General features: G+C 43.0%; 1 protein-coding gene across 3 annotated transcripts in view; it reads right to left on the bottom strand.

Annotated features, from left to right (window-relative positions):
• Nucleotides 1–23,082, bottom strand: part of KCNQ5 (potassium voltage-gated channel subfamily Q member 5) — a 626,701-nt gene that overhangs the window by 149,022 nt on the left and 454,597 nt on the right. For all 3 annotated transcript variants that reach the window (XM_061427192.1, XM_061427191.1, XM_061427193.1), the window contains exon 3: nucleotides 21,014–21,140. In XM_061427192.1, the coding sequence (XP_061283176.1) occupies nucleotides 21,014–21,140 (127 nt within the window). The remainder of the gene's footprint in view (nucleotides 1–21,013; nucleotides 21,141–23,082) is intronic.

Below are 23,082 nucleotides of genomic sequence, written 5' to 3'. Positions count from 1 at the left end.
TAAAACAACATTTTACACAGACACACACATACACCAAACTTTACAGATGAATAACTTGGTACCAAGAAGTTTCAAGAATCTTATCCAAGGTCTTAGCTAGTACATGGGGCCAAGAATCAAAGCCATGGTTTTGGCTTTTTATATGTCTGGTTCTAAAGTGCTTATACTTTATTCCATGCTTCCTTCTTGATAACCTTTCTCTTGTAAAAAGATCGGTGAACAGGGATGTAGGCAAGCCTTAAGTATGAAAACCCATGGAGTAATGGATTACTAAGGGTAGGGAATATAACTACTTGTAAATGGTGAACATTCAGGTAAATTTAGAGGAAATCTTATATTAACCAGTTTTTATCTTTTAGGTTGTCCCAATAGGACAGAAGACTAACAGAGTAGTGGTCAGCTGTCCTGTCTACATGGGACAATTTCTGCATGAATTTGTAAGTTTTCAGTGTACCATCAGTTCAGTTCAGTCACTCAGTTGTGTCCAACTCTTGGTGACCCTGTGGACTTCAGCACGCCAGGCTTCCCTGTCCATCGCCAACTCTTGGAGCTTGCTCAAACTCATGTCCATTGAGTTGGTGATGCCATCCAATCATCTCATTCTCTCGTCCCCTTCTCCTCCTGCCTTCAGTCTTTCTTAGCATCAGGGTCTTTTCCAATGAGTCAGTTCTTCGCATAAGGTGGCCAAAGTGTTGGAACTTCAGCTTTAGCATCAGTCCTTCCAATGAATATTCAGGACTGATTTCCTTTAGGATTGACTGGTTTGATCTCCTTGAAGTCCAAGGGGACTCTCCAGCATCTTTTCCAACACCACAGTGTACCATGCCAGATGCTTTATTACAAACAGAACATCAAGTCAAGGAGGAACTGAAATTTTATGGCCTCATTGAATTTTCCTTGTGAATACAACATTCTAACCTCTCAAAAGGAACAGAGATATAAAGTGTAGAAGCATAAGAAGCTTGAGCTATGCTTGCTTCACCATCAGTTCTCTTAAAGCTGGATTCCCTGTCTTCACAGTGAGATGGACCGAACTGGAAAGGGTCCAGGACGCTTCCTGACTCCGGTTTCTATAACTCTAGGCAGTACATTCTTTCTTTGGAGACTAAATGGTTCAGTGATGAAGCATCATCAGGAATTTTGGAAATGAGCTTTCTTAAGTGTTAAGGTAATTCATTCATTCAGGCAGTAGTTTACCCACCAAACACCTTTCAGCACACATGTCTGTTATGAGCCGAACACAGGGGATAGAGCAGTGAAGAAAACAGATGTTTTTCTGTCCTCAAGGAGTTAATGTTCTATAACACAGTGTAGACTGACATTGTCCAAATGAGTAAGGGCAGAATCCAAGATGCAGGAGCGACAGAGAATCTTGAGAGAGAGCAAGCAGGGAAAGGGGTGGGGTCACAGGGTAACAGGTCACAGGGTAAGAGGTCACAGGGGTGCTTTCAGGTCTGGGGGGATGTCTCTGAAGTGATGTCACAGGAATCCAGGTCCAGTGCAGCAACGGGGTGGCCATCTCCCCATCTAGGGGGAGGCCCTCCAGGCAGGAGGTGCAAAGACCCAGAGGTGGAAGTGTGGTCACGTGCTTGAGGGGAGGTGAGGGGGTGGCTCTGGCCCGATCAAGGCAGCTTTAGGAAGAGCTTTAGCTGGCAATGGCACCCCACTCCAATACTCTTGCCTGGAAAATCCCATGGACGGAGGACCCTGGTGGGCTGCAGTCCATTGGGTCGCTGAATCGGACATGACTGAGTGACTTCACTTTCACTTTTCACTTTCATGCATTGGAGAAGGAAATGGCAACCCACTCCAGTACTCTTGCCTGGAGATCCCATGGATGGAGGAGCCTGGTAGGCTGCAGTCCATTGTGTCGCTAAGAGTCGGACACGACTGAGAGACTTCACTTTCACTTTCACTTAGCTGTCCTTCCAGGTGTGGTGGGGTTCGGGTGTGGGATCAATCACACTTGTGTCTTCCAAGGTCATTTTGGTTGCCTTTGGGAACCAGATCCAGAGGGGGCTGGATGACATGAGTGGAGGTCACAGGGCCAATTAGCAGGCCACTGGTGTGGTCCAGCCTGAGGGCGAGAGCAGCCTCAGAGGAGCCAGGGAAAGTGAGGAGGACCCAGGCAGGGGGCAAACTTGGGACGTGCGAAGGAGGAGGTGTCAGGACCCACTGCAGGGCTGATTGTGGGGTCTGACACAAAGAACGGGCTCTGAGGGTGACTTTAGGATTTCTGGCCTGAGAAACTGGGTGAGTAAAGCCTGTCGGCTGAGATGGGGGGCTGTTGTTGCCAGAGGGGGCAGAAAGGGGGGCTCTTTGAGGGGTATGGGTAACAGGGCTGCTTGAGATCCCTCCAGACACTGGAAGACAGTATGGGGAGGCTGGAGCGGGGGCAGAGGTCAGGGGTGCAGACGCAGGTGTGCTGAGGTCTGATCTAGTCCTGTGGTGCCACAGGACTAGCCTCACGCTGGACCTTCCGCTTCACAGTGTGATCACAGACATCTCACTTCAGAGGTGGGTACAGCTGGGAGGATGTGTGGAAGCTGTGCTTCTGTGTTTATGAAGCAGGGAAGAAGCATATGTCCTTTGAGAACTGCTGTGAATGAGCAGGAGGCAAACGCATCCTACTGAAGGCACCCCCGAGGATCCTGAGTAAATCACCTGGGTGTAATCCCATGAGCTCTCCATCCATCAGGAGGATGAAGCATCAGAGGGTATTTCTGGATGATTCAGAATGTGTTCCAGGGCCGTGACCTGTTGGCCTTATGTGGTGTTCCTTTATATAGAAAGCACAAGAATGACTTTCCGAAACTGCAGTTTTGCACACATCTGAGGAAGCTGTGTAAAACCATCACCTGGTACCTATTTTCATGCCTACCAGACGGCAACCGTGCAGTCACTTCCAACTCAGCAGGGCTCACACCGGTATTTGACTACAAGTCTAAAAAAAGATTTGGATTGCCACCAATGAAAGCTCACGGCTGAAACTTCTGCTGGAAATCCCCTTTGGCCCCACGATGAAATCTGATGCTCGGATATCCTCTTCAGTGTGGTAACCTGAGTGTTTATGCTCCCAGAGCGAAACAATGATGTCATTACAGGTGTAACTTTACCAAGTGAAAACAAAATATCCAGCGTCCCTTTTGGTTCCTACTCTCAGGCATTACATGATACTGACCCTTTGACTCTTGGCAGCCAGTTGTATTTACTAGCATTGGGAAATGTAATTTTTCTTTGAGAAATCTGATACTTATTTTCAGATGGCACGCAGGTTTTGATTAATCATCACCTACTACTAAAATTTCTGAAAGCATGTCTTTCGGAAGTTCTTTGAACAGACTGTGCTATTTGGATTTTGCAGGTGGAGATGTCATTTCAGTAACCAAATGTCAGTAACCAAAAGACACCTGTGGGTGGGAACTGATTCTGAGTACCATCCAGGGATTTTGAGAATTACCCGGTACACCTGACTTTCAGTCTTTTTCAAGGCACAGTTTCTTATTTTTTAGAAATAAGAAATAGATACAGTTTCGGCTGCTGGATAATCCTTAGGGATAAACACTGGGGTGTGAAAATGGACTTTTCCTTCTGTGAAGAATGAAAAAAAAATGGTGCTTTAAAAGAGTGAATTTGAGTAAATATAAGCCATAAATAAACACTTGACATGCATAATTTTTAAAATCCTACTTGGTGCCATGTGCAGATTATATCCATCTTTTTAGGGGGATTATTAGTCAAACGGACCATGATTAATTGCAGACCTGAGTTCCATCCTTAATGATCAAATGCTTGGCAAAACTCATCCTCGTTGGCACTAGATAAAGGGCAGGTTTTAGAACTTTCTAATTTCATATTTGCTTTTATGAAGTCTATAAAGTATACTGCTGTTCTTATCTGTGATTAAAAGGAAAGAAATGGAGTCCCAGGCTGGTTCAAGATGACAGAGTAAGTTATTCCCAGAGACAGGGTTAGAACTCATGGTAATGACATGAGTCTCAGCTCTGACTGTGGGACGAGTTGCTTCCCGACAAATCCTGAAGTCACGAGGATGGATCCCACGCTGGGCTCTCTTTCTTTCTATTATCAATCCCTTCCCTACCATCAAGAGCTTTTTGAACAAGACATGCTCTGTTTAGAGGAGAACAAAAAACAAGGTTTATTGAAAACACATGGTGATACCACCTTGGGGATGCATCGGGACAGGCTATATTCCCACAAGCGAACTGTGGAGAAGCAGAAAAAAAAATGTAATTAAAAAATGGTTTCAGATGTGCACATTTTAATGTTGTGACCAGTAAAGATTCCAGAAACCACAGAAACTTGATAGGAGATGGATTCTGAAGTCACACGATGGCAAAGTCCTGAGGATTAGCTACACTACTTTGATCTTCACATTCCAAACACAGATTTGGAGTCTGTGGTAGGAGCTAAAATCAAATATTTCAAACATTTTGTAAAAGGCAGCAGTAAAAAGTTTGAGAAAACAGTAGCAGAAGATCACCCTGTTAAGGAGCCTGTAATTACAAGCATGAAAAATAAGCACTTTATTAAAAAATTACATTCACATGACCAAATGAAGCAACTACATGAAAAAAATACAGGCAAAAATGATCTTTCTGAAAATTCTTGTTACCTGAGGTAAAGGTGCTACCCTTTCCTTGCATTGCTTGGATAACTGCCACAGTTCCGCTTCATTCTTTATATTGTGTTTCCCTTGCGTATGTATAGGATGAGACTGCGGGGGAGGTGAGGTTGTGCAGGTGAATGCCTCATAGCTTGTGACTGTTTTGAATTTTTTATTCACTCAATACACACTGATTTGTGGTCAGAAGCTGCTAGGACCTGGGTTTTGATAGTAAAGTGTGTGGGTGGGGTAGACGAGACCAATGTCCTCCACTCACCCAGAGGTGAAAGGACAGCTGGCAAGATGGACTGAGGAAGTTAACACAACCAGGGTGATGCCTGTTCAGACAGCAGCAGGGCAGGCGCAGGGAACCTGGTTCAGGGCTGAGGAAGCCCTTCTGGGGGAAACGAGGGTTAAGCACAATGAACAACCAGTCAAAAATAAAGCTACAACCACCCCTGCTGCTGCTAAGTCACTTGAGTTGTGTCCAACTCTGTGCGACCCCATAGCCTACCAGGCTCCTCTGTCCACAGGACTCTCCAGGTAAGAACACTGGAGTAGGTTGCCATTTCCTTCTCCAATGCATGCTAAGTCGCTTCAGTCGTGTCCGACTCTGTGCGACCCCATGGACTGCAGCCTACTAGGCTTCTCCGTCCATGGGATTCTCCAGGCAAGAATACCGGAGTGGGTTGCCATTTCCTTCTCCAGCTCTATTTACTACTTACTACAAATTGGTGAGACTATCAGGAAGGAGAATTCCCGGGGCACAGAGTAAACTCCATGTTATTTTAATGGTAGTGACACTTTCCATAAGGGTGACACCACTTTGCACTCCTGTTTCCTCACTGTCTCACTAAAAAAGTAACTGGATTTTGCCGATCTGACAGGTGAGAAAATGCTGCCTTTTTGTATTTCTTATGAGCGAGACTGTGTTTACAGGGCACATGGGTATTTCTTTGGCTGGGAACTGTCTGTTCATATTCATTTGCTATCTTTTATTTTCCTCTGGGCTGCTGGATTTTTCTTCTGGATTTCTAGAGCTGCTTATAGTTTAAGATGATTAACTTTTTGTCTCTGATAGGTGTTGTATATATTTTCCTGCATTTGTCTTTTAACCTTGCTTGTTTTACTTTGTTCTATCATACAGTATTTTTGATTTTATGTAATCTAATTATATCTTTAAAAAATTTTATGTAGCGTAAGTTTATCAATGTTTTCTTCTATGGTCTCTATATTTTCAGTCACAGTTAAAAAGACCTTCTTGGTTCCAAGATTATATGACAATTTACCCATTTCTGCCATCCAATATTTATTTAAATCTTTGATTTATTTGGAATTTATCTTGGAATATGATAAGATAAATATGGATCCAACGTGATCTTCTTCCAAATGAGTAATTAGTTGTTCTAACATTGCTTATACCCAGAGTGGTGATGGAGCTGAAATTCATGAATGTGTGGGGTTGTTACTAACTTTTGAGAAAATGACTTTTCTGTTGATTACGATGGAAGATTCACTGGGAGATTTTGAGAGGGGTTTTGAAGGTTTTAAGAATAGTTTTAAGAATTGGGGGATTTTTTTTTTTTTTTTAAAGCTGCACTGTGATCCTACAGTCTCACTGCTGGGCAAATATCCAGAGAAAACTCTACTTCAAAAAGATACACATGCAATGTTCATAGCAGCACTATTTACAATAGCCAAGATATGGAAGCAGCCTAAATGTCCATCAACAGAGGAATGGATAAAGAAGATGTGGTACATATACACAATGGAAGGTTACTCAGCCACAGAAGATAATTAAATAATGCCATTTGTAGCAATATGTGTGGATCTACAGATGATCCTACTAAGCAAAGTAAGTCAGATAAAGGCAAACATCATACAGTACCACTTATACGTGAAATCTGAACAAATGATATAAATGTACTTATTTACAGAACAGAAATGGACACAGTCACAGAAAACAAATGTATGGTTACCACAGGGGAAAGGGAGGAGGGATAAATTAAGAATTTGGGACTCACAGATACACACTTCTATACATAAAATAGATAAGCTACAAGGACCTACTGTATAGAATAACGAACTATATTCAGGATCTTATAATAACCTATACCAGAAAAGAATCTGTAAAAAGAATACATATATTCTTATATATGGGCTTCCCTGGTAGCTCAGTTGCAATGAGCTACTGCAATGCAACTGAGCTCCTGCAATGCAGGAGATCCTGGTTCAATTCCTGGGTTGGGAATATTCCCTGGAGAAAAGATAGGCTACCCACTCCAGTATTCATAGGCTTCCCTGGTGGCTCAGATGGTAAAGAATCCACCTGCAATGTAGGAGACCTAGGTTCGATCCCTGGCTTAGGAAGATCCCCTGGAGGAGGGCATGGCAACCCACTCCAGTATTCTTGCCTGGAGAATCCCATGGACAGAGGAGCCTGGCAGGTATAGTCCATGGATGGATTCACAAAGAGTCAGACATGACTGAGTGACTAAGCATAGCACAATATTCATATATATATATATATATATATATATATATATATATATATATAACTGAATCACTTTGCTGTATACCTGAAACTAATAAATCATTGTAAATTACACTTCAATAAAAATGGTTAAAAAAAGAATAGGGGATTTTTGAAAGGTGTGGGATCAGGGAGAACAAATGTTTGTTTACATTACATCAGGACTATGATTATTGGGTCCAAAGCTTGGTGACAGCTTTAAGCACTTTATCCTGAGGGATTCAGATTTGAGGCTTGATGTGATTATAAGTATCCTTTAGCACAGGGGTCCCCAACCCCTGGGTCATGGACCAGCACTGTTCGGTGGCCTGTTATGAACATGGTCACACAGCAGGAGGTAAGTGGTGGGTGAGCAAGTGAAATTTCATCTATATTTACACACGCTCCCCATTGCTTGCATTACTGCCTGAATTCTGCCTCTAGTCAGATCAGTGGCTGAAATTAGATCCTCATAGGAGTGTAAACCCTACCATGAACTGCATATGTGAGAGACCTAGGTTGAGCACTCCTTATGAGAATCATCTTGAAACCATCAGTGGAAATATTGTCTTTCATGAAACCAGTCCCCGGAGCCAAAAAGACTGGGGACTGCTGCTTTAGCAGGAAAGTACAATTAGTATTTGTTTCAGTAAAATGTGCTTAAATAAGGATTTCCTACAAAGTAAAGTTAGATTTAGGTAATGGTCCTTCAGGAATTTGTATAGTATTGGTTTTTTTACATTAATTAGTCTCTCAACACTTCATCTACATAAGCATCAAATTTGCATTCATTTACTAGAGCATGAAGAACTGCTCCTTAATGGACTATATTTTCACTTATTTCTTGACCCAAGTAATCAAATATGAATTTCAGAAACTTCTGCTTATTAGAATAATTTTCATAGAAAAACAGAAGTAGAAACATTTTCTATGAAAGTAGTGAATGTCAATATGGATGTAATTTACTGTCGTGAAGTATTCTAGGCATTTCTGTATTTTAAAGAAATAGCTAGACACTGGAAACTGTTTGGTAGCTTCTGATAAAGTCAAACACCATTGGAGCCAGTAACCCCACTCCTGGGTATCTATCCTAGAGAAATAAAAACTTATGTTCATACAAAGCCTCTACATAAATGTTCATGACAGCTTGATTTATAAATAGAAATGACCTGACCATCTGGTCATCTGGCCAGATGACCTTTAACAGGTAATGGATAAACTGTGTAATCCATAGCATGGAATACCGCTGCTGCTGCTGCTAAGTCGCTTCAGTCGTGTCCGACTCTGTGTGACCCCATAGACGGCAGCCCACCAGGCTCCCCCATCCCTGGGATTCTCCAGGCAAGAACACTGGAGTGGGGTGCCATTTCCTTGTCCAATGCATGAAAGTGAAAAAATAAAGTGAAGTCGCTCAGTCGTGTCCAACTCCTAGTGACCCCATGGACTGCAGCCCACCAGGGCCCTCTGTCCATGGGATTTTCCAGGTGAGAGTACCGGAGTGGGGTGCCATCACCTTCTCCGATGGAATACTAGTCAGCGATAAAAAGGACTGAACTACTGTTATTTGCAATGACTTACATGGAGCTCAAGAGTATTATACTGAGTGAAAAAAAAAAGCAATTTTAAGACTGAATTTATGACTGTATGGTTGCATTTACACAACAATCTAAAAGTGACAAAATTACAGTGATGAACATATCCGTGATTCCCAGGAACTGGGATTTTTTTGGGAGGAGTGACTTTAAAGGGATGGCACCTTGAGTTTGTTTAGGGGGGTGGGAAGGATCTGTGTCTTGATGGTGGTGATGGTTCAATTAACCTGTACATGTGGTAAAATTTCATTGACTGCAGGCAGAGACTGGTGAAATCTGAACAAGGTTTGCAGTTTAGTCAGTAACACATCCAATCCACTTCCTGTTTTTGGTAATTGCACTAAACTCATGTGAGATGCCATCAATAGGGGAAGCTGGCTGAAGGATAGTTGCATGCAGGGTAACTCTCTCTACTCTTTTTGAAACTTTTAAGTAAGTCTACAATTATTTCAAAATGAAAAGTTGTAAAAAAGGGCCAGATCTTAGGAAGATGACTGCTGGGAAAAGGAACTGCCTTTTTTGATACTAACATCTATTTTCTTCTTGGCTTCACATTAGCTAGTGTCTCCAATGGGGACAGGACCCAGACCCCATCACATGGTTTATTTATTTTTTCCTGTTGCATTGCATGTGAGTGATGCAGGGAGATAACGTGGTACCACAGAAGGTTGTCCTGAGCATATCTCACTTTCTTGCTCTTTTTTGTTGTTCTGACTGTTTTACTTATATGCAGTGTGACCCTTGATAAGACCATTAATCTAAGGCTCACGTTTTCAATATGTAAAATGGAGATCATCATCTTTTTCAATTTTAATAAGAAAGTCAATCCTAAAGGAAATCAACCCTGAATATTCACTGGAAGGAGTATGCTGAAGCTGAAGCTCCAATACTTTGCCAACTGATGCAAAGAGCCAACTCATTAGAACACACCATGATGCTGAGAAAGATTGAAGGCAAAAGGGGAAGGGGATGACAGAGGATGAGATGGTTGGATGACATCACTGACTAAATGGACATGAATTTGAGCAAATACCAGGAGATAGTGAAGGACAGGGAAGCCTGGTGTGCTGCAGTCCATGGACTCACAAAGAGTTGAACATGACTGAGCAACTGAACAACAGTGAGGGTTATATGAGATCATTCATAAATATGATTTATACTTTAAACCACAAAATTTTATTTGTGTTCATGTAATATCAAGTAGCCCAAGTTCTAACCTCCTGTTATATTCAGCTTTAAAGGCAGATTTCTTATCTAAACACACCTCTTAAACTATTGTCTGTTTTGTAATGTGTGTGTAGGAAATAGACAATAGATAGTCTAGCAAGTTCACAGCCGCCGTGGATTGGTGTGAAAGTAATCAAAAGTCAACAATGAAGCAAAGGCTCACTCATCTCTTGTTTTAAGGAAGGTGGTGAGTTGAGCATTTAATTCAATGTGGTTGTTTCTTTTGACCCAAAGGAGTGTTGAGGGGGAACTACGCACTCTTTTTTTCCTCTTACTATTACCGTTATTTAAAAAAAAAATCCATTAAGTTTTATTTCTGATAAAATTGTGGTTCTGCAGCATTTCCAAGTTGAAGCTTTACTTATGTGTCAAAGTGAGAAGAATCAAGCAGTCCTTTGCCAGTTGTGGCCGTGGCATCAGGATCACCTCCCATGGCAGGAAAATCGCCTAGAACTCACTGGAAACCTGCATCTTGACAGGAAGGTTGCTGATCTACATCACATGGTCTCCTGCCAACCTGCTAATAAATTCATTTTTCCTGCTCCCTCGTTATTCTTCCGTGTGTAGATTAAGTGGATTATACTGTAATTAAATTTGACTCTCCAGGGACAGGGTGTTAGAGCTGGGAGCCAGGGGAAGTCAGCTTTCTGCCCCAGTCCTGTGGCTGACTTGGGGGTTAAGCAGGGAGTACTCCCTTCATGGAGCCTCAATTTTACTGTTTCTCATGAGAGAGAAGCAACGTCTCAGAGGGACACAGTGCTGCTTGATGAGCTCTATCTTCTAACTGAGCTCCAAATTCCGTTATAGGAAGGTACTCTTTGAAGAATTAAAGATGCATTTTACTGCAGTTGAGCCTCTTAATAGGGATGAAGCTTTAAAATCTAATTTTAAAAGCCACCCACTACACAGCACATTATCCATGCTCTCAAATGCTGCACTCAGCTGTGCACAGGGCCGCTCACTCTGTGGTATTTATTAAAAATAAAACACAAGCCCTGCAAAAATGTGCCAGGAACATCTCCGCAGCCGCACACAGGGGCTGAATTGCTCAACTTCCACTGGGGTGAGAGGGGCTCCTGCTGGCAAATTCCAAGCAGCACTCAGAAAACTGACCTTATAGAGATAGTAATGCCTCCTATTGATCGTAAGTCTTCAGATAACAGCTCAACGCAGCAAGGGACCATTTCTCAAAGGAAATAAATCATCTTTAATGAAATAAGTCTGCCTCACAGCCATCACTGAGTGGATGCTGCAAAGTCCTTTGCTCAGAGGCCCCTGGGAACTGCTTCCTGGTGAGATTTTCCAAGGGGAATGTGAGAGCTCTCATAACATTCTCCTAATTCCTGCTGCTCACAGGAAAAACACATTTTCTTTTCGGTTTGGACATTTCATGTTTCTATATAGATGGGCAGATACATAGATGTAAGGGTAGATACACAGATGCGTGGAAAAGTCAAAGGGACAGGTTTATATTTTTCTGGATGGATAATGATTTATATATTCCAATATGAAGTTCAAACAGGTATAGACAGATGACCAAGAGACCTAGGGCCTTATATAGCCATATTTCTTGTTGCCTGATCAAAATGTTGTGTTTTTAACCTAAATATTTATCATTAGGCCCAACAGTCATCAATTGGGCCTCTGCCTAGTGGCCCATCTTAGACACTACTTCATCTCAGGCAACTAGATGGCCTCATGTGGCCCCCACGGCCCCTGGGAGTGGCCATCTGTCCATCACCTACCACACCGAGCTCACTGAGCTCTGGCCACAATGACCATGTGTCTCTTCCTGGTACAGGCTGAGCTCCCTTGGTCTCAAGAACCTTTGCATTGCCTGCTCTCTGGCCTGGAAGGACCTCTGCCCACATCTCATCAATGGCTCCTGTAATACTCAGGTTGACTTGAGTGTTCACTCCTTAGAAAGACTCCCTTGGACCCCTCAATCTAAAGGAATTCCTAATCTCTCTGTTTATTTTCTTCATTGCATTCTCTGTAGTTGATGCTATCTCGTTTTTCAAAAATATTTCTGCATATTATTTTTCTCTGTCCCCTGGAATATCAGCTTGACAGGAAAGAGGACACTGCCCATTTAGAGCAACATAGCATCCCTGGCATTGAGAACCACACTTGGACATAGTACAGATGTTTGGCGGGTGACTGAGCTCAAAACCCAAGGGACCTTCCCCTCCTTTGTTCAATCAGTCATGGTGTTCTACACCCTTCTGTCCACGACTCCTGCCTCCATCAGCTTTGTTCTAAATCAACATAACTAGTCTCCTTCTTGCTCCAGGGGCACAGGAGCTCCTACGCTTACAGGCAGGGATCGTGTTTTATTAATCGTTGTGTCATTTGCACCTAAGATCATGTTTGGCACGTAATAAATAAGCGCTCTGTCTGTGAGTGAATTTTCTTATGTAACATTTGAAAGTACAGAATATTAGTACCATGTATCACAGTGCTCCACTCAGGTTTATTGAAGGAATGGGAAATAATCTTTAGTTATTCATTTTCTCCAGGCATATTCTCCCTATGGTCCAGTCTTATGAGCTAATCAAGCTATATGACACTCAAATTTGCACACCAGGTCAAGTGACCTAAACAGGTCTCCAGCAGTCTATAGTATGAACAACATGTGAATACATTTCTGAGAATGATGTCACTCACCTGGAAACGTCTCTAGTTGGGACACACCCAGGGACCTCAGGAAAGCATTGCACAGGAGGCCATGCAGTCATAGAAAAGTCAAATTAGTCTACTTCAGAGCTTAATTTCTTCTTTAGGTTGGAGAGCAGCAACAAGTAACCTGATCTAATTGAAGTGATAAGGCTAATATTTAAGGCTGATACTGCAATCAAAGAGTTTAGGTGGCAAATGATAACATTTGTATACAACTAATGGATATTACAAATGTAAGTTGATGACAATGGACAAGGCTGACTAAATTTAATTTAAAAACACTAATAAACAATAAGAGCAATTTTTCTCACAGTTGGGTCATGTGGTACTCTGGGGAGTGGATACTTGGTCATTCTCCTGGGTTCCTTGTACAGAGCTCCTAGACTTAGGGATCTCTGGCATGATAAATGCCTTCTGTACAATCATCAGATGACTGTTGGCTAGGGGTCCCTATTCAGATTCCTGGGTACCAGGAGGGCCTGGGACCTCTTGGGAGAGAAAGTGTTCAGTCACCAACAGCCAGTGACCAACAGATGTGCTTTGTTAGTGACAGCTCCACGGCTATCTCTAAAGCGTGGGGTTTGGTGAGCATCTGGTGAACACACAGGTTCTGGGAGGTGGGGCTCTTGAAGGGGCACAAAATCTCCATGTTAGCCAGTCCTCTGCCCCAAGTATCTGTCCGGTGCATCTCTTTCACTTGGCTGTTCTCAGATTCAGCTTTTATAATAAATATAAAAAATATAATGTGATATAATGTACAGCACTTTCCTGAACTCTGTGTCATTCTAGCAACATGTGGGGCTATTGGAATCTCTAGATTGCCGTTGGCCAGGCAGAGCATGTTAGCCTGGACACCTCTCTGTGGCTGGTGTCTGAAGCTGGGGAGGGAAAGTCCAGTGAGACTAAACCCTGGATCGGCGGGGTTTCATACTAATACCAATTGTTAGTGTCAAAATTGTATTGAGTTGTTGGCTTCCTTGTAGCTCAGCTGGTAAAATATCCACCTGCAATGCAGGAGACCCTGGTTCGATTCCTGGGTTGGGAAGATCTGCTGGAGAAGGGATAAGCTACCCACTCCAGTATTCTTGGGCATCCCTGGTGGCTCAGATGGTAAAGAATCCACCTGCAATGTGGAAGACCTGGGTTCAATCTTGGGTTGGGAAGATCTGGAGAAGGGAACTGCTACCCACCCCAGTATTCTGGCCTGGAGAACTCCATAGACAGAGGAGCCTGGCGGGCTACAGTCCATGGGGTTGCAAAGAGTCAGACATGACTGAGCAACTTTCACTTGCAAGGGTGTACAGAAAGTTGGAGAACTGGTTGATGTGAGGGAAAATCCCACAGATTTGATGTCAAAAGTGTTGTGAGTAAAAGGAGCTCATCAGGTAGGCTTATTTTTCTAGATTGAAATCCTAGTTCTTTCACCATCTAACTGTGGACAAGTTTCTCAAACCCTATCTTACTTCCTCATCTTTAAAAAGGATATTATAAAACTTCTGCAGAATTAAATAAGACAGTATTTACCGAGTTCAAGAGCAGTACCCATAGCGTAGCAAATTTCAATAACTATCAGCTATATTCACTATAGAGACTGAAACGGCTTTATAGTTCTGTAGCCAAGCAAGTCAAGAAGGTTTAACGGTCCTCAGATGGTCCAGTTAATCACATAGAGGTGACCATATGCATGGAGTTTGGACTTTCAGACATAGAAGGAGGCAGAGAAGAGTACACGGCTGACAGGAAACAACCCAAGAGAAATAGCTTTCAGTAAAGGGCAGAGGAGATTATGAGGGTGAGAAAATGAGTGTAGCTGAAAAGACTGTCTCTTGGAACGAAAGATGGAGAGGCTGGAGAGGTAGAAAAACGATGCCTGGATCTTCAGTTTAGGAGCCGGTGGCATCCAAGTGTCTCTGATATAGCTTTCCAACACATTAGCAGCTGAAACTGCTTTCAATAAGATGAACTCGCAGATATATTAGAGTGGCCTTGGCTGTGTGGTTGATTTTAATAAAGGCTCCAATTTTGTTGTAGCTAGGGAAGACACTGGTTATTTTTTCTTCATTAAGAAAAAAGATACATTTGCTATTTTCCCGTGTCAAAGGCACATACGTTCAGCTCACAGGGGACACCTCTATGCTCTGCTTTGCCTCTTTTTGTCTTCCTGTGGAAATATTACACAGAAGGGGAACTGCTAAAACAGCAATTAAAAAATCAACTTATATTTAGCATCAAGTACTGATCCAAGGTTAATCACAGGCTAGTCTTTTCTTCTTTTCTGAGATGACTAAAAACTACGGCCTTGTTCCAGCTGTCTCTAGGAGGAGTCACCAGGGATCCAAAAAGTCACGGTTACGAGTAACTTGTTGACATTCTAACTCATCAGGCTCATTATTGTAATCTAAGCAGCAGTCTTGGGTACGATTTGCAATTTTCAGGCAGGTCATTAATGAAAGCTGGAAAAGGAGTGACTATGAACTCAGAATCTGAGGTTATTTTACACGTCCTCTATACTGAGGCCACTGAGTGAATGAGTTGTGTTTGATTGTAGAGAGATCAGAAAAGAAATCAGAAAGTCCAGACAAATGAGGGCAACTCATTAGTCATCCACAAACACATTCAACTCTTCAAGTTGTAGCACAGTGATTACTGACCACAGCTGCAGACATATTATTCCAATAGCGTATTAGGTGAGAGATGTAAATTGGAGGCATGCTGCTGCTAAGTCACGTCAGTCGTGTCTGACTCTGTGCAACCCCATAGACGGCAGCCCACGAGGCTCCCGTCCCTGGGATTCTCCAGGGAAGAATACTGGAGTGGGTTACCATTTCCTTCTCCAGTGCATGAAAGTGAAAAGTGAAAGTGAAGTCGGTCAGTTGTGTCCGACTCTTCGTGACCCCATGCACTGTAGCCTACCAGGCTCTGCTGTCCATGGGATTTCCCAGGCAAGAGTACTGGAGTGGATTGCCATTGCCAAATTGAAGGCATAGATATATAAGAATTTTGCAATTCAAGATAAGCTTTTACCAGTTTCCAAACTCCCCAAATCAAGGAGAGATAAATCAGTTTGGTAAAGAAAGCAAGAATCTAATTTTAAAAAATGAGTAGATTTTTCTTCCCTTTGGTTACAGATGTCTAAAAGATGTTTTTCAAACACAAGAATATAATGATTTTATGTTTTCTTAAATCAACAATATTTGGCAATGCTCTGGTTCTGGCTCCCATGTAGGGGTGGGGAGTGGGCAGGTTAGGAGGGAAGTTACGATTCTTTGGGAATCAGCCCGTGGGCCCCATGAACCAACCTGTGTCCCAATAGGATCAGTTGGTCTGCAGGGCTCTGTCTTGCCCAAGGCAACAGCTGAAGAAGCTTTGCTCTGCTTCAGCTCTATTTTAGAGGGCGCTCTCAGAAGGCATTCCCCACACAGCAGTCACACCAGTGACCAGTCTCCTCGGGGCCCTTTCTTGAATGCTCAAGCCTTCTGAAAATGTTTGGGTGTGTGGCATGTTCAGAATAACCAGATATTACAGATATGTGGAGCCTTGAGAGAGCTTAGCTACATCTCCAAACGCACAGCGTTATCAGCACATCTTAGTCCTTTAATCTTCCTCTTCCTGTCTCGAATCCTTCTAGGACTTGGTGTAGCACGTGGTTCTGAAGATGGAGTTGTGTTGCCTGTAATTTGGCCACCTTTAGGCCTGTGAGCAGTGGCCTGACAGATGCAGTGCGACGTGCAGTAGGCGTGGCTGTAGTGGGCAGGGGAGGGATGACAACTCTTTGTCCACTTTGCCGCAGTCAATTAGGTCAAGCAGGGAGATCAGGGCTTACTTTCCAATGCGATTGCTCATTTTACTCCTGACATCAATCATTTTTTATGGCCCTATTAAGCATGGCCTAGAAAGGGCTCCAGGAGCCATTTGGGACACCCTGCTGCTTTCAGGCTGGAGAAGGCAATGGAAACCCACTCCAGTACTCTTGCCTGGAAAATCCCATGGACGGAGGAGCCTGGTAGGCTGCAGTCCATGGGGTCCGAAGAGTCGGACATGACTGAGCGACTTCACTTTCACTTTTCACTTTCATGCATTGGAGTAGGAAACGGCAACCCACTCCAGTGTTCTTGCCTGGAGAATCCCAGGGACAGTGGGGCCTGGTGGGCTGCTGTCTATGGGGTCGCACAGAGTTGGACACGACTGAAGTGACTTAGCAGCAGCAGCAGCTGCCTTCAGGCAGCTGACATTTGGTTCCTTTGTGTAGGTTACATCTTACCAACCTCGTCCAAAAGAGCCACATTTGAACACGTTTCACTATTACATAGGTTCAGCTGGACCACGAATCAAATCATTACACATATATCAAATAAAAGACTGAGAAGTGCATAGTTACCTTAAGTGTAAGTACAAATCTTGCTTTTGTTCTAGTGGGTATTCATTATGTATTTATCTGTGAGGTTTTCTTCCAAAGAAGCTGATTTGGTAGAGGTAAAATAACAAATGAAGAAAAGGCCTGAAGTGGAAACTAAGCTCCAACCACACCTACACTACGTCAAACTGAATCTGTGAAGTCACAGCTGACAGGCCTAAAGGTGGCTGAGTTACAGATGACACAACATTGTCTTCAGCATCACATGCTACACCAAGTCCCAGAAGGATTCAAGAGAGGAAGAGGAAGATTAAAGGACCAAGATGTGCCCATGTATCTGCAGCTGAGAACAGCTATCAAAAGGCAGCAAACATGTGGGAGAGAACATGCTCTTTAGCTTAGGGGCCAGAAATACACTGGCATTGCCTCTGGAATTGGATTAAAACCAAATTCTCAGTCAGTTCAGTCTCTCAGTTATGTCTGACTCTTTATGATCCCATGGACTGCAGCATGCCAGGCTTCCCTGTCCATCACCATCTCCTGGGCTTGCTCAAACTCATGTCCATCGCATCAGTGATGCCATCTAACCATCTCATCCTCGTCTCCTTCTCTTCCCACCCTCAATCTTTTCCAGCATCAGGGTCTTTTCCAAGGAGTCAGCTCTTCGCATCATGTGGCCAAAGTATTGGAGTTTCAGCTTCAGCATCAGTCCTTCCAGTGAATATTCAGGACTGATTTCCTTTAGGATTGACTGGTTTGATCTCCTTGAGTCCAAGGGACTCTCAAGAGTCTTCTCCAACATCACAGTTCAAAAGCATAAATTCTTTGGTGCTCAGCTTTCTTTACAGTCCAACTCTCACATCCATACATGACTACTGAAAATAGCTTTGACTAGATGGACCTTGGTTGGCAAAGTAATGTCTCTGCTTCTTAATATGCGGTCTAGGCTGGTCATAGCTTTTCCTCCATGGAGCAAGGGTCTTTGAGTTTCATGGCTGCAGTCACCATCTGCAGTGATTTTGGAACCCCAAAAAATAAAGTCTCTCACTGTTTCCATTGTTTCCCCATCTATTTGCCTTGAAGTGATGGGATTGGATGCCATGATCTTAATTTTCTGAATGTTGAGTTTTAAGCCAACTTTTTCACTCTCCTCTTTCACTTTCATCAAGAGGCTCTTTAGTTCTTCTTCCCTTTCTGCCAGAAGGGTGGTGACATCTGCATATGTGAGTTTATTGATATTTCTCTTGGCAATCTTGATTCTAGTATGTGCTTCATCCAGGCTGGCATTTCACATGATACACTCTGCATATAAGTTAAATAAGCAGGGTGATGATATCCAACCTTAATGTACTTCTTTCCCTACTTAGAACCAGTCTGTTGTTCCATGTCCAGTTCTAACTGTTGCTTCTTGACCTGCATACAGATTTCTCAGGAGGCAGGTAAGATGGATAGGTATTACCAGCTTTTGAAGAATTTTCCACAGTTTGTTGTGATCCACACAGTCAAAGGTTTTGGCGTAGTCAACAGAACAGAAGTAGATGTTTTTCTGGAAATTTCTTATGTTTTTGATGATCCAACAGATGTGGTTCCTCTGCCTTTTCTAAATCCAGCTTGAACATCTGGAATTTCCCAGTCCACATACTGTTGAAGCCTGGCTTGGAGAATTTTGAGCATTACTTTGCTAGCGTGTGAGATGAGTGCAATTGTGTGGTAGTTTGAACATTCTTTGGCAATTTTTAATTGGTTTTAAAGTCTGAAACGGGACATTCCTGCAGTCAGCTGTGAACCAACTTTATCCTATAGAAGCTGAATGAGTCCTACTAAACTGTTTGCCTTGTGAATTGTTCGGGTACCTTATAGTACTAGAAGCTCTCGTGCCATAATTTCGCATCGAGCTACAGTGTTTCATGGTGTAGCTTGAGTGGAGATTCAAAAAGAGAGGAGATCTTCAGAGTAAAACCAAGTGCCTGCACGGATGTGCCCTGGGGGCCAGGTGGGCCCCTCGGGGGCTTGGAGCTGGTGCCCAGTTTACTCTGCACTTCATCTGGCAGAAGAGGGGCAGCCAGACAAACAGACTGCATGAGCGAAGGCCAAGCAAGGTGTTTCAAGGTTGATGTAACTTAGAATTGCACTAGAGTCACTTCTGTAACTGCAGTGCTTTTCAAGCAGTCACGTTTCCACAAAGTCCAGTTGAATGAAAGGAAACTCTTGAAATAGGCAGGTGTGTGGGGAGCCCACCCACTCCCCCATGCTCAGGACAAGTGTCCAGGACATGGACACAGCACTGGCATAAAAGATGGAACAAAGGATTCCTCTGACAGAGCGCGTGCAAAGGGTTTCTCCACTTCCTCCTTAAGCATTGGGTGACGAAGGTATCTAAAGACGCTCAACAATTTCTGAAACAGAATGGAAAACCCTTTGCTGATGAGGAGCTTAGCCTAAACTAGCTTGTAACTAAAACCCCCAGTTTCTCAGGTTGGACACAGTGGAAATAAGTGAGCTCACCAGGAACTTCCAGCATTTGGATTTGCTGCTGCTGCTGCTAAGTCGCTTCAGTCATGGCCGACTCTGTGCGACCCCATAGATGGCAGCCCACCAGGCTCCCCCATCCCTGGGATTCTCCAGGCAAGAATACTGGAGTGGGTTGCCATTTCCCTCTCCAATGCATGAAGGTGAAAAGTGAAAGTGAAGTCACTCAGTCGTGTCCGACTCTTAGTGACCCCATGGACTGCAGCCTACTGGGCTCCTCCGTCCATGAGATTTGAGTGGCTGCCAAAGAAATAGGAAGGAGAAAAGAGCAAGGAAACCAAATGCAACTATTGAATAACGACAACTACGACATCCACAATTACAAGAAGCTATAGTACACAGGGTTTTACTATTCTTCCCCCAAAGAAATAAAAACATTCCATTTTTTAAAAAATAGGTCAAATTCTTCAAAAATGTCAGTGTTGTAAAAGACAGAAAGGCTGAGGAACTGTTCTAGATAAAAGGAGACCACAGAGACCTGATGACTAAACACCATGTGTGACCCTAGACTGGAGGGAAAAATGCTACAAGGACATTATTGGGTCAACTGGCAAAACTAGGATACAGCCAGCAGATTAGAGAAGGGGTTGTACTAACATCCAATTTAAGTACAGAAGATTATGCAGACTCATAGTCTTCCTTTTGAAAATCCATACTGAAATACTTAGGGATTAAAGGCCATGATGTAGGCAGCTCACTTGAAAAAATAATTAAAATTTGAGATATAATTGACTAAAATTTTCAATTTTATGATATACTTTAAAATATATCACTCCGAGGTGCCAGATCTTAACTCTGGAATGTTTTATAGTTTCAGGCTGGCACCCAGGTGACTGGAATCTCTTTGAAGCGACAGCAGCCAGGGAGTTGTAGAGATGTGATATTTATTCAGGGACTGTAAGGTGGGGACCCAAATTTCAGAGGGGAAAACACTTTATCAGGTCTCATGGTTACAGTGGGTATAATAAGCCATACATGTAATTATTCTTGAGGCCTGCTCATAAATAAGCTTTACCAGGACCGGTACACTTACACATTTCAGCTGACCAAGAGCATAAAGGCAGTACTGCTTACACTGTAGAGCAAAAATAGATCTTTATACTCACGGAAATCAATGCTTCCCCTAATTCAGGGCAATGCTCGAGAACCGTGTATTTTAGCACGGCTCAACTTGACGTGAGAGTTCCAGAGCCAGGACCTCTGGCTCAGTCCCAGTGCCACCATTTACTAGCTGTGTGACTTTCGCAACTCACTCCACCTCTTTGTGCCCCAGCCTCTTCATCTGCAAAACTTGGATAATGAAAATACCTACCTCACTGAGCTGTGAAGCGGATTAAATGAGTTAGCACTCTCAAACCATGAGAGAGCCTGGCCCATGGTGAAGAATCCATGAATATTAGCTTTTAACGTAAACCAAATGTGGTAATACCAGAGACAGAAGAAGAAAAGGATGCAGTGCCCCAAACCTGGGCGTCCAGGACTCTGATACTCACCTATGACACAGAAGGGCTTTCGGGCGAATCTCAGTCTTCCCTGCCATCCACGGTACCGGCAGCAGCAGCCTGCAGACCAGATTCGAATGATGAACTCCAAACCAAAGACGACGATCATCACGAATTCCTGAAACATCAAACAAGGCATGTCAGGGAGAGGCATTACCGAGCAGACCAGAGCAGGAAGCTCCATGGATATTATACAGTCAGGCACTTCATCTAAAACATCTGGTTGTTAAAGTCGGAAGCTAACATTTCCGTTTCTCCAAATCGAGGTAAACCCAGAGAACATCGGAACCCCACGTTTCCTAGTGTGGAACACTATTTCTCTTCAAGTCTCTAATGTCTTGCAAATTTAGGAGTCAGTTTTAATTCTAAAAGTGCAGCTTGAATTACAGATTCCTCTTGCCTGCTATATGCAGTCCCTTGGTATCCCCAGGAAACTGGTTCCAGGACCCCCTGGACACCAAGATATGCGGATGCTCAAGTCTCTTATGGAAAATGGAGTAGGGCTTGCATGTAATCCATGCAGATCCTTGCATATACTTTGAGTCATCCCTAGATTACTTATAGTACCTAATATGATCAAAAGTTTTGTTAACAGTTTCTGGCACACGGTTCAAGTTTTGCTTCTTGGGAATTTCTGTTTTTTTCCCCAAGTATTTTTGATCTATGGTTGGTTGAACCTGCGGGTGTGAAACCTGGAGATAAGGAGGGCTGACTACATAGTGCAATTGCCCTTAGTTACCCAGTAACATGAAATATTTGAAATGAAAGAGTGAACTCCAAAAATACAGTTTACAGTTTTACAGAAAGCAGATCCTCATTTTGCTGCAAGGAGTGACTTAATCCCTGAGCTCTGAGGAGTTGTTCTGAGACAAAGAGAGGTAAATATTTAGGAGTATACAGAGTTCTTTTGTTATGATGTCAAAAATCTCCTTATAAGACAGCAAGTTTTGACAGTGTTATCATGTGTAGCACACACATCCTTCGCCAGAAATGAGATCCTGAAGCCTCTGGAGATGAAACTTGTTAATTACTAGGCTGCCCTTTGGTGAGAGCTGCCTAGAAAATAACACTTATTCCAGCAGGAAGGCTTTGAGATTTTCTAGGAAGAGTTGTGAGTGAATCCTGGGAAAGGCCAACTAAAGAGGTTCATTGAATAGTGGGTCACAGAATGTAAACCACTGGAATTTGTTAAGAAATGTCTCTGGAGCAAACTTGTCATAGTCACCTTGTCATTCCTTGACTGGGGCAGGCACAGAGCTTATCAACATTTGTTTTCATTTAAAAATATTTCCCTCTTTTGTTTTTAAACAAGCATTGACTCAGCACTTAAAATGTATTAATAGAACAGTATTTATTAATTGAGGCTTCCCTGGTGGCTCAGGTGGTAAAGAATCCACCTGCAATGCAGGAGATCTGGGTTGGGAAGATCCTATGGAGGAGGAAATGATAATCCAGTATTCTTGCTGGGACAACTTCATGGACAGAGGAGACTGGCAGGCTACAGTCCATGGGGTTGCCGAGAGTTAGACATGATTGAGTGACTAACACACATACACAGTTATTAACTGATCTTTGTTATAACTGCTTAATTATAAAAGTGATACATGGTCTTTATTAAAACCTCTAAACATCACAGAAGTGTTGAACGTAGAAAGTGAATGTCCTAATCTACTCTCCATCCTCCTGCCCCACATCCCAAGATAAAAGCCATTATCAAATTTAGAAAAATGGCATTTTTGTTGCAAGTTTCAGGGAAATGTCTGTTTCTTCAGTTAGAGTATGTGATATGCTACACTTTTAAAATGCCTAGTAGAGATACAGGATTCTCTCCTTCTGTTATTTTGCACTAAGTAACCCGCAAATATTTCTCATGATGGTAGATAAATCTCCAATATTATGGCTGTTACTTACAGTGACTTAACACTGAAAGTGAAAAGTGAAAGTGAAGTCGCTCAGTCGTGTCCGACTCCTTGTGATCCCATGGACTGTAGCCCACCAGGCTCCTCTGTCCATGGGATTTTCCAGGCAAGAATACTGGAGTGGGTTGCCATTTCCTTCTT

Source organism: Bos javanicus, chromosome 9 (genome assembly GCF_032452875.1).
Source record: "Bos javanicus breed banteng chromosome 9, ARS-OSU_banteng_1.0, whole genome shotgun sequence".
Taxonomy (NCBI): Eukaryota; Metazoa; Chordata; class Mammalia; order Artiodactyla; family Bovidae; genus Bos; species Bos javanicus.
This window is presented reverse-complemented; position numbering and strand designations above follow the sequence as displayed.